At 44.8% G+C, this 12,752-nt stretch overlaps 1 protein-coding gene across 2 annotated transcripts in view; it reads left to right on the top strand.

Annotated features, from left to right (window-relative positions):
- The window catches only part of DEPDC1B (DEP domain containing 1B), a 52,362-nt gene that overhangs the window by 26,132 nt on the left and 13,478 nt on the right, over positions 1-12,752 (top strand). For both annotated transcript variants that reach the window (XM_026649106.2, XM_026649105.2), the window contains one exon: positions 5,025-5,165. In XM_026649106.2, the coding sequence (XP_026504891.1) occupies positions 5,025-5,165 (141 nt within the window). The remainder of the gene's footprint in view (positions 1-5,024; positions 5,166-12,752) is intronic.

The raw sequence follows: 12,752 nt of genomic DNA, 5'->3' as shown, positions 1-12,752 counted from the left end.
GACAAGGCCATTGCAGAGAAGCTAAATGAATTCTTTGCATCAGTCTTCACTGCATCTACCCCCTTTATGCTGGCTGAACATCTGAGCTTTATCAGGAAGATAGAGAAGCAGATAAGAAAGGATGTGCTGTGAGATCCTCCCTTCCTCTGTGGCCTCTGACCATGAACATGGCTTGGAGGAGCCTTATGACCTGACCATGGAAAAGGACTGAGAATGGAGAGAGCAGTTGTTGCAGGAGAGGGGAAAAGGACTGAGAGGTGCATTTGGAAATGCACCAGGACATCATGGGTTTGTTCAGGTAACAAACTCAGATGTTGCAAAGCATCATTGACCTTTGTGCCCAAAGATTCATGATTCAGTAGCCTTTCCAAAATCATGGTTGGTGCTCCCTACACACCCAACATAAAAGATGATAGCATGGTGTACATCCTTACCCCTATTACTCCACGCCAGCAGACAACAAGGAGAACCATAGCTATACATCAACTGTGAAAATCCCAGGATCAGCCACAGTGTTTTATGCTGAAATAATTTTTATGTATATGAACATAAATGTTCATTGTTTACTTGTGTGTTGTTTTTTTTTACTAGGGGTTTTAAAGGTTGGTTCATCCTGTTAGCGTTGCTTAAAGGTTTGTACCTTATATGTTTGCACTTCAATTTTGTTGCCTGTTTTCTGCACACAATAAAGTTTTGTTTTTGGAAACTTACTGTATATTAGCGTATATCAAGCATTATAGACTCATTACAGAATTTGATAATGGGAGGCAATAACTGACCAGTATTTAAGCTTTGTTACAAGACAGATTATTTCATAAAAGTGTCACACAACTTTTCCTTGGCTGACAAAATGTTTTTTTAAGACCACCCTCAGATGTATAGCTGTTGGCTCTTCTAATAGCCCTTGTGTCTGGCTATTTAAATTCAGCAGACAGCTGGTCCACCTTGCCCCTCCATCCTTGTGGTAGGTTTCCCCCCTTCACTTCACAGCAGTATTCAACATGCAGCTATACTGCTGGTCATGTTTTCCTCGCTGAGATCCAGTCTAGTGAGTAAAAAATGTCACTGACCCTTCAGTCTACCAAAGGCACATTCAATAGCCATTCTGCATTAGCTGAGCTGGTAGTTGAATCTTTCTCTGGTGTATCAAGGTATTCTTTGTATGACTTCATGAGACAGGGGAACAAGGAGTAGGCTGGGTCCCCCAGAATCACTATTGGCATTTCAACATCACTAATGTGAATGTGCTTGCTAGGGAAGAATGTCTCTGCTTGCAGCTTTTGGAAAAGTTCTGTTCTCTTAGCGATGTGAGCATCATGTGCCTTCCCTGACAGCTCACATTGATATCAGTGAAGTGTCCATGGTCATCCACTTGTGTTTGTACAACCACAGAAAAAGATCCCTTTCTCTTGATATGCTCACTGGCAAGGTAGGCTTGTGCCAGAATAGGGCTGTGCTTGCCATCTATTGCCCCATTGCAGTTTGGAACCCCACGGCTGCAAATCTTATCTACCATTTCCTGCACATTTGTGAGAGTCAGTGTCCTGTGCAGCAGCATACACTTCATAGCCCTATACACTTGGATGACAACAGCCTCCAATGTGGATTTTCCAACTCCAAACTGATTGGCCAATGCCTGATATCAATCTGGAATTGCAAGCTTCTGGAACGTGATCACCTTTTGCTTCTCCACTGTCAACGCAGCTCTCATTTGGTGTCCCTGCGATGGAGATCTGGAGTGAGCTTAGCATGCAGATCCAGGAATGTGGACTTTGTCACATCCCAAACCTGCCTTACAATGTGATTCCACTAATCAGTGCTTGTTTCTTGGGCTCAGAAGCAGTGATTCACTGTGAGGAGCTGCTCCATGAATGCCGTCAGCAACCTGGCATTTTATTTGCTGTGTCCATCAGCATCCAGTTGTTGTTGTGCTTGAACATCTCCATATTTTCCTCATTGCATACTCAGTTGTAGTAGTACTCATTTAAGTTCTGCAAATACAGGAGAATCATGTGTCCTGTATTAGCAAAGGTCATTATAACTGCACTGAGCTCTGCAGGATCCATGCTTCTTCCAGAGAGATGGCAAAAACCAAAAAGCGGTGTGTGGGACTGTGGAAGTTTGTTTTTTTTTTTTTTTTTTTTAATAAAAGGGTGCATAACTGATGGGATGGAGAAAGTGGCATAAATGGAAACTTGACCCCTAGCTGCCAGAAATTGCTGGTATCCCACAAAATACTGTGAAAATGTCCTGCAAGACATAGAGCTAGATGGCAGCGCATGGGAGGGCACACTAGGTTATGCTGCATTTTACATCAGTGCAACCATTCGGGGTGAGTATTCACGAGCGCCAGTGCAAGCAGTCAAGTTGGTACTTGCACAAAGGTTGGTGGCATATGCTGATGTAACTTGTGTCAACTGAACTTTATAGTGTAGACATGGCTTTAGTTTGGTAAAGTTTATAAGCGACAGAAAATGAGGGGATTATGATTAGGAGTGTACTTAAATTGCAAAGAAATCACATTTTTCACGGATTGGTCACCACATAAATAGCAAAATTTGCAAATGTGTTATGCCATGACCAACCCATGAAAAATGTGTGATTTCTCTGCAGCATTTCTCAAACTGGGGGTCGTAATTCAAAAGGGGGTTGCAAGCCTATTGTAGCGGGGTTGAGGTATTGCCACCCATACTTCTGGGCTGCCTTCAGAACTGGGCGGATGGAGAGCGGCAGCTGCTGGCTAGGTACCCAGCTCTGAAGACAGCACTACCTCCAGCAGCAGCACAGAAGTAAGGGTGGCAATACCATACCATGCCACCCTTCTGTGCTGCTGCTGGCGGCGGCGCTGCCTGAAGCTGGACAGTGGGAGAGCAGTGGCTGCTGGCTAGGTGCCCAGCTGTTAAGGCAGCGCTGCCGCCAGCAGCAGTGCAGAGGTAAGGGTGGCATAGTATGATATTGCCACCCTTACTTCTATGCTGCAGGTGGTGGCAGTGCTACCTTCAGAGCTGGGCGCCTGGCCAGCAGCCGCCGCTCTACGCTCTGCCTTCAGAGCTGGGATTTCACAGGGGAGACAAAATTTCACGGTCAGCGACGTGATTTTCATGACAACGAATTTGGTAGACGCTTAATTATGATAAGTGTTAGGCAAGCTGAGCTACAGGATGGCTTTATAGCTCTGTCTATAATATATACATGAGGTTTGATGACTATCTTTTTTATATATATATTTTTTTGAAAGCAGAATACCTTGTTTTGAAAGTGGCACTTTGAAATGAATACAATGTAGGATGCTGACAGTTTGTATGGATGACATATGTCTGAGGTTCAAATTTAGTGACAGCTGTGGTAATTACGTAGTCATTGTAACCATCAAGGATCAATTAAATGTCTGTCAATTCACTGTTTGAGAACTAAGGCTTAGAAAAGTCTGCTGCTTTGAATGTGTGTGTACTGATTACTAAAGTGTTTCTAGCCATGGAGAGTAACAAAACATTGAATCATAAAGCAGGGAACGTTACCTATTGTAGTAAAATATTTTTGCTATGTGTTTGAATGTTACCCATCTAGATGTTTCAGCAGAATTGGTATTTTTACCTCTGATGTGGTTCCTTTTCCTAGCAAAGACTAAGAAGCCATTTTGAATCCCATATTTTTGTAGATGTCTGTCATAAGCAGTCACTGTTTGTATGTTCAAGAAGCACTACTACAGCCAACTAAATTTAGTGAAGAAAATATCAACTTTTTGTTTTCTGTTTCTTAAATCAGATAATTTCCCCCCCTTCATTTCGGTTAATTGGCTGTAGTAGTACCTGAAAGTTCAAACAGAAGTGGCATATGTCATCAGCAAAAGCCTGGGAGAAGAAACCACAGCCGAGGTACAAATATTAACTGTGCTTTAACTTTTGTGTGTGAAACTACTAAGTGCGTTTACATAGGTAACAGCTATTAATGAATTTATTTTGAAAATAAAAATCCTATCAGTTGCAGTTAGATGATACTGATTAATGTCTTGCTCTTTCCTTCAATTCCAGAATGATCTTAGTAAGCTATGTCTACACTAGCACTTTTGTTGGTATAACTTCCGTCGTTCAGAGGTGTGAAAAAAACACACACCGAGCAACATAAGTTACACCGAAGAACACACTGATTTGGACAGTGCTATGTCGACAGGAGAGTGTCTCCTGGCAACATAGCTACCGCTGCTTGTTGGAGGTGGTTTAGTTATGTCAACAGGAGAACTCTCTCTTGATGGCATAGAGCAGTTACATGGGAGATTTTACAGGGGCACAGCTGCATTGGCCATAGTATTCCTATGAACACATAGTATAAGCATTTATCTCCAAATACTATCTGAAACCTAATTAAGTAACAACTTCAAACATTCATCTCTCATCGCATATCATTCTAGTACTACTGCATTTCAAACAAGGGATGTAAAACTTGAGAGTAATATTTTGATTAAAAGAAGGTATTGTGTAGAGCAGTGGTTCTCAACCAGGGGTCCGAGGCCCGCTGGGGGGTTGTGAGCAGGTTTCAGGGGGTCCACCAAGCAGGGCCGGTGTTAAACTCGCTGGGGCCCAGTGCAGAAAGCCGAAGTCCCACTGCATGGGGCTGAAGCCCGGGGCCCTGAGCCCTTCCACTTAGGACTGAAGTCGAAGCCAGAGCAACTTAGCTTCCTGGGGCCCCCAGACAATTGCACTGCTTGCTACCCCCTAATGCTGGCAGTGGCTTTTATATGCAGAAAACTAGTTGTGGCACAGGTGGGCTGTGGAGTTTTTTATAGCGTGTTGGAAAAATGTTGAATGCCTGGTGTAGAGCAGTAAATAGCAAGGAGTGGACTCATTTTAAGGACATTATGGGTGGGTATTTTTTCGTGTATTATGTTTGTTTTCACTAGATTAATTGCAATGTGTGTAACTACTACTTTGAATAATTAGCTTACATTTTTCCCTTTTGAAACTTTTCTTGTATTGGCTAGAAATGAAAATAGATAACCCTGTTTGTGGTTTCATTTCTTCTCTTAGGGCCCAGTTGTTCAGATTTGAAGCAACCTACATACATAGGATTTGAAAGAGATGTCTTCAAAACGATAGCAGACTACTATGGCCAGATGAAGGAACCTCTACTCACATTTCATCTTTTTGATGTTTTCGTCAGTGTGTTAGGTAAGTTGGCTTGTAATATAATAAATAGAAGAATTGTGAACTATTGTGACTCTTCCCCCACATTGCCACAAATTATCTTAACTTTTATAAGGATTTAACAAGTCTCTCAATTTTTTTACCTGTTTCTTCCACTGTAACTATAAATAGAATATTCTAATACATAAATATATTTTGATAACTAAGACACAGTGCTATTGTTGCATACCTTAAGTTGTGTTATGAGGCTGAAGGTCTTGGACCAGGTTTTTAAAGGTATTGAGGTGTGGCTCCAGTCAGCATTGCAAGGCCTGAATGACTTAGATAGCTAAATCTTATTTTCAAAAGGGACTCAGCTCTTAAGTTCTATTGACTTTTTCTCTGTGCACTCTGTATACATTTTATTCTTGCATGCTTTTACTAGCTAGTATTAAATTATCTGTTTAAAAAATCCTATTCAATTAAAATCTTTCCCTGTTCTTTCACACACTTTTTATTTGTGTGTTACTTTCCATTGTACATTGTATTTCACTTCACAGCATTGACAGGGTTTTATTTCACAGCTGCAGTAATCTTCACAAATAGAAAACAAAAACCCCACTTCACCACCTATAGCAAAGTTTATGTGGAAATGAAAAAAGTTTTGCACACTTTCAGTTAAAAGTGGCTTATGCACTTTTGAAAATAGGAATTAGGCAGTACTGAAAATTTTTACTCCAAGAACATAAACACTAGTAGCTGGCCTTTGGTGAATCTGTGTTCTATATGTAACATTGAGGAGGTTTCATTTCCATCTTCTAAAGAGAACCTGATCTGTAGTAAAATACATGGTTATGTAGCATAAGAAAAATGCTGTCTTGTGGCAGAAATTTATAGTGTGGTTTTTAAAAGTTTATTAGGAATATTGTTTTCTACACATAATAGTACTGGAGCTAATCTTAAAGCTTATTGTTACTAAGGATATCTGAATAAACAGGCTTCAAACCTTATGCCTCCTGCGGAAAGCCCATGCCTGTGAGTGACCTGCACTCCAGCTGTCTAAAATGCTTGGGTGAGACTTACATATGAGATCACTATCAGATCTACCGCCAGTTCAAGCTGCATACGAAGGAGGACTGGGAGGCCAGTTTCAACTCCCTGCTGATGGAAGCGGTGCTCAGACTGGCTTCGGAGCTAAGCCGGTCGGACTTGGCACAGTACTTTGGTGTCGATACGGAGTGCTCCTCTTGCTGCATGGGACTTTTGGCACCACTCCCCATCACCGGTGCTGAGAAAGAAGCAGCGGTGCAAGAGAGGGCATTCCCTGGATCTAAGAGAGGACAAGCACAGGGAGTGGAGTGCAACCTGTGTCTGGCCACTCCTCTGCCCCTGCTCCACAGATTGCACCATCGACTCCGCCCTGTTGGCAGGCTCCATTGAATCTGCTGTGGGACCAGCTGTTGGCACTGGGGAACATCATGGCACCAGCAGGATCGTGGTGCCATCCACCATGGAGGCATTCGTTGTGGTCAAGGACTTACTGGCACTTTCGGTACCATCATCACCGGCAGTGCAAGAGTCGGCACCAGTGGTGAGGGTGAACAGAAGGAAGCATGCTGCCTTGAGCTCTCATTCAGTACTGGAGCCCTGTACAGTACTGTTACCATCTAGAGCAGGGGTTGGCAACCTGCGGCACGCGAGCCAGTTCTGCTGCCGCCTGCCGGGGTCCCGGCCCCACTCAGCCCCCGCCTACAGCTCTCTCCTGCAGGGGCAGGAGGTAGAAGCTTGGTCCTGCTGGCAGCCAAGCTTCCCCCTCCCCCGCTCTTCCCCCAGCGTGCTGCTTTCCTGCCCCTCCTCCTCTCCTTCCTTGCGCTGATCAGCTGATCGCCCTTGCGACGGGGAGGGGGAGAAGCGGAGCCGCAGCATGCTTGCTGCTCCAGGGAGGAGGCAGAGAAGAGGCGGGGATGGGGCCTTTGGGAAAGGGGGAGAATCGGGGCATATCCCCTCCAGCCCCCTGCCTGTGAGCCGCTCATGGCAGGGGGCTGGGAGTACCCCCATGAGCCGAGCACCCCAGCCCTCTGCCCTGACTCCTGCACTCCCTCCACACACACCCAGCCCTCTGCCACATTCCCAGCCATCCCACACCCCATGCCCTGACTCTTGCACCCGCATCCTGAGCATCAAACGGGAGCTCCTGCACCCCCCCCACATTCCCACGTGTACCCCTCGCACCAAATGGGAGCTGTCCCTTGTAAGCGCTCCACACCCAAACCTCCTGCCCCAACCCTGAGCCCCCTCCCTCATTCTAGCTCCTGGCCAGACCCTGCTCCTTCACCCCCAACCCTGTGCTCTGTGCACGCCCACCCTCAGCTCAGTGCAGAGAGAGGAAGAGAATGGGCTCGAACCAGGGAGAAGGGAGGTACTCACTCTATGTGGGCAGGGCCGGGACCCCAGACCAGCAGTGGGCTGAGCGGGGCTGGCAGCCAGGACCCCAGCTGGCAGGAGCCGGTGGACAGAACTGGGGTCCCGGCCACCGGCTCCGCTCAGCCCGCTGCTGAACTAAGTGAACGGAACCCCAGGCCGGCAGCGGGCTGAGCGGGCCGGCGGCGTAAGATCAGCATTTTAATTTAATTTTAAATGAAGCTTTTTAAACATTATTACTGGCACGTGAAACCTTAAGTTAAAGTGAATTAGTGAAGACTCAGCACCCCACTTCTGAAAGCTTGCCGACCCCTGATTTAGAGAGAAGCTGGCCCTGCTGATGTTGACATAGGCTTCCCTGCTTCAGCACCAATCCCTGAATACTCTGCACTGGCCCTTGGAGCTGATGCATACCGCACTTCCGTGGTTCCCGAAGATGACTCATCATCAGAGTCTGAGGTGGAATTGTGCACCCAGCAGAGGGGCTGTCCAGTGCCTCACCAGACAGCCCTACATGGTGGTGGATCACAGTGTGGGGGTTCCTACCAGACCAGTGGGCATTGGCCCGTGCAAATGCAATGGCCTTTTTGGAACCCGTGGGGTTTTCCCCTGAGGCCTGGCCCTCCTTCTAGCTGTTCCTACTCCGTGGTGTCAGAATGACTTCTCTGTCACACCGAGCAGTGCCCGACCCAGACTTCAGTACTGAGCCCGGTACTGATCCTCAGGAGCTGGAATTGTGGGTTCCAGTCTGCAGAAGGAAAGGAGGAGGGCCCACTGCCCTTGGGGTCTCTCTTGTTATTGTTCTGTAGAAAGCATGTACGTTGCTTGTAACTTGAAAAGATAACCTTCCCCCCCTTCAGTTGATAATGTTTCAGTTGAACAGAAAATCAAGAAAAATTGCATTTGCAGAAATACATGGAAAAATCAGAGTTTGCAGTTAGCCATTACAACCACAGAGAGACAGGAGATTCACTCATTGCAATTCCTGAAAAGATGAACATTATCCAGAAATTATTCCTTTGTTTTTGTGGGATTTTTTTTTTCATTAGGAAGAAAGATGTGGCTAAATTTGAAGATGTTGTGCAGGATAATTTTCAAACTGCAGAGGAGCTAAGGTCCCAAGCTACAGTGATCTTTATGCATTGCTTAAATTTACATTCTGCCTAATTCAGTGATTGTTTTCATAGGGATTCTTCTCTACCTAGTTGGTATTATTCAATCACCAGTGATAGAAGCATGCTGTGAGTTAACCCAGTGAGACACTTTTTGAGTGTGCGCACCAATGTAACAATATGCCAAATAAGCAATTTTTGTGCTTGAAAGATTTATCTTTGATGTGTTAACTTGGAATCATATTTAAAGGTGGGGGGAAGAGGGTAGCTTTGGTGTTGCATGAATACATTTGCCATTGAGCTTAGCAAAAACTATTTTCAGTAAAGTGAAATTGGGTGATCAGTACTGTAATTTATCTTGAATATTCTGGTCTCAATTTTGGGTGCGATGCTTGGACTAGAGTAATGTAATAGTAGATTTCTTTTGTTGTCTTAGTTATTTGCTAATAAAACATTCACCTAATGCAGTGTGCAGAGTTTTTAAATGCAAGTTTGAAATGCACGTGTTCTCTTCTTTCTGATCCTTCTTCCTAAAAGAAATAAGTTCAGGAGGACTATCAGAAAATCATCTTACCATGCAATATATTTGTGGGTATTGAGTACTCCCTTCAATTCTTATACCTCTCTTAATTAGGTGACTGTGTAATTGTTATATATTTCCCCTCTTTGAACCTTAGAAATATAATATAAAAAGGTCTGCATTCACTGCAGAGTTAACTGGGTAAACATCACCAAGGTCTGAACATCTGGGTTATCCTAGCCTGCAAAGCCATACTTGAGTTATTGGGTCCTTGTTAATGCTGTGATTAAGTGTGTGTGGCTAAGACCTCTGGGAGCATGTCTCATGCTTCTTATTGCTGCAATAAGATGACCCACTCTAATTGTAGAAGATCTTGTCTATCCTTCTGGTCATATGGAGGGGGGAATTATGGGAAGATATTGGGGGACTATCAGCAATCAAGTGATTTAGCCTGTATCTCACTGCAAAGGTGGTGGGTTACTAGGGTGACCAGATAGCAAATGTGAAAAATCGGGACGGGGATGGGGGTAATAGGAGCCTATATAAGAAAAAGACCCAAAAATTGGCACTGTCCCTGTAAAATCGGGACCTCTGGTCACCCGATGGGTTACCAGCTCATGTGAAAGTGGCACCCAAGCTCTAGCCTATAGCCCTATGCAAGCTATGGGATTGAAAGAATCAGTAAACCTGAGTGAGAGGCTTTTGCATGTGGAATGGTGTGGGATTAGGGTAACTCCCAAGTAAGAGTCCAGAATAACTCTGCAATGAAGATATACTTAAGGAGAGAAGATGTAGACTATTGAGTCTTTGTAAGTATCTGTTCGATTCTTTTTGTAAGTGTTATTAATTTGGTAGTACTACGTATACCTCTAGTACTTCAATTTAAATTTCCAAATTGGCTCTTTGTGAAGAGCTCCTCTTAATTTGACCCCAAATGTTAGGTTAGAGCACCTTCTCTACTCCTCTCTTTTTTTGTGCCACTTAAACTTGGACTTTGTTTATGCTAGGTGCTTTACAAGCATACATGAGGCATGGTCTCTGCCCCAATGGTTTTTCAGTCTAAGAACTTGTCTTTTAACTGCATCCCCATATCTGCTAATGTTCTCAGTCTCATTTGCCTTGAGTCTCAGACAACTAGCCCTCATTCATGTCTCTGTCTTATACAAGCACTGTATCACTTGTTCCAGTGCACCAGACTATAGGCCGTTTTTGTCATCTGCATATAGATGCATAACAGGGAATATATAACCTGGAAAATTCCAGAATGGGTAGAGCTTGTCACTATATTACAGGTTTCTAGATAGATTTCCCCAAAATGTTTAACAGCCTCATTTCCGGGAAACGTTTATGCCATTTCTGGGTTCTTTCACAGTATCCAAGAACTCTTGCTCTTTTAGGAAGAATATATTCCACCCATGATCTACTTAGTTTTCTCAGTTCAAATGGTATACCTACATGCTCTGGGTTTTCAAGCTTGAGTTAAATTGTCAGAATCCAAGGATTGACTTCAGTAGGGGCAGGATTTCACCTATAGTCTGTTCTCTTCTGCAAGTTCCCTAATTCTTGTTCCTAAACCCTTTAACTGTCCCCGTGTAGTAAAGCAGAGTGGCTTCCCTCCAGTATAGAGGGGATTAACTCCCCTGGTGGGCACAGCTAACCCTGCTCCCCCCCCCCCCCCCAGGAAGTGCAAGGGCAAGGCAGGAAGTATAAGAGCTGGGCCCTGCAGCTCAGTTGGGCTGGACCAGGGAAGGAGGCAGATGTCCTTCCCAGAGAACCGAGCCTTTGCCTGCTGCTGAAAATGGCAGCGGGGAGAAAAGGCAAACCACTGTCCTAGGAGATGGAAGACCCCAGGGAGAGACTGGAGGAAGGTTCGCATGACCATGAGACTGAGAGCCAGGTCCCAGTGGCGACACAGCAGTGCCAATAGTAGCTGGCAGGAAGTAGCCCAGGGAAGCAAGACTTTGGTCCGGTTGTACTGCCGGGACGTGAAGCAGCGACTGCATGTTTCCTCACTGACCCTGTGGCGGGTTTGCCAGTCACTTCTATGGACCTGCGTCTCCCTATCTCTGGCCCCGTACGCAAGGCTGGTTGCCCACTAACCTTTAGGCCAGAAGGCCAGAAATGTTGGCTGTTTGCTCAGCCCTCACTTTAGTGGAGGCCTGGACCATAGACTCTTGTTGGTTGCTCCAGCCAGGAGGCTGGAACCCAAGACTGCTTAAGTTCTCAGCCCCATGATATTAGACTACCTCTTAACTTTCTGAACCCACACGCAGCAGGTTGAATTGGGAATTGCGCAGTTGTGCAACCGCAAGCCAGGCCGGCGACTGCTTCACCTGGCAGGCATACCATTCCCCCGCTGCTGCCACAGGGGGTGCCCTATCCCAGAGGTATGGAAAGCTTACACCCTGATTTCAAAGGACATCATTTATTTTTTAGTCCCAAAATTAACTGTGGCACACAAATTAGTTATTCTGTCATTTTTATTATTTGAAAATTATTTGCATCAGAAATAAAGAATCATAAAACTGAAGTTAGAAGGTTATTTATACTAAAAATAATCCACAGCATTTAAAGGCTTTCTTTTTGTATTAATAGCGTTTTGTGTTGCTATGCTTTGTGTTCATTATTTGGGCCTTGGCAGCTTGAGAAGCCAGCTTGTTCTCACCTTTTAAGAATTTAGTATGTGTGGTTGCACCAATATTTGTCACAGAATACCTGAAACTGAATCTAGTGATGCTGTCATACCTTCCTGTCTGGGATCTACCACCTCTGCTTTTTGTTAGCAATTCCCTCCAGGAAGTATCTGAGTCTCAGCTTCTGACAGGCAAATATTGCCCCCTCTAATTGGAACTTGTGGGTAGTGCAAGGCAGAAGGAAAGCTCTGGGGATGTGCCAGAGGCCAGGGCCTTTGTATAGACATCATATGTTCACTTGGATGTATAGGGTGAGGACCTTTGTGGGTCTCTAATCATTCCTTGTCAGAAAGAATGCCTAACTTCACATTGCCCTGCTCTTGGCAGGGATGTCTGATCTCCCATTTCTAGATGGAAAGCAACTATATGGGGAGTGCGGGGGAAGCTGCATGGTGCGGCAAAGTTATTGAATTTCAAACACTCTTGCGTGGTATCTGTACCAATACATTAATTTTTCATAATGAGAGAGTTTAAGCTACTTGCTATTTTGTTTCTATCAGCATTTCTTTGTTTTCATTTACAAGGCTGAATTCTAAACCATTCTAAAGCACTCTTACACAGCTACAAAAAGGTTAGATAGCAGCAATTTGCTGAATTTGTCAAGCTGGGTTTATAGTACCTAACTAAAAAGCGTTGCCAATATATTACAAAAATATTTCAAGCTATACATAAGAACAGATTGTCTTCTGTAGACTTTTAATTGCTTTGTTATGGTGGCTCTTTAATAGGGTTACCATATTTTGAGTGTCCAAAAAGAGGACACTCCACGGGGCCGGGGCCCCGGCCCCGCCCCCAGCCCTGCCCACACCCCAACTCCGCCCCCTCCCCTGCTTCCCGCGAACATTTGATTCGCGGGAAGCCTGAAGCAGGAAGCAGGTAAGCTGGG

Source organism: Terrapene carolina, unplaced genomic scaffold, assembly GCF_002925995.2.
Source record: "Terrapene carolina triunguis isolate 2854851 unplaced genomic scaffold, T_m_triunguis-2.0 Scaffold69, whole genome shotgun sequence".
Taxonomy (NCBI): domain Eukaryota; kingdom Metazoa; phylum Chordata; order Testudines; family Emydidae; genus Terrapene; species Terrapene triunguis.
This window is presented reverse-complemented; position numbering and strand designations above follow the sequence as displayed.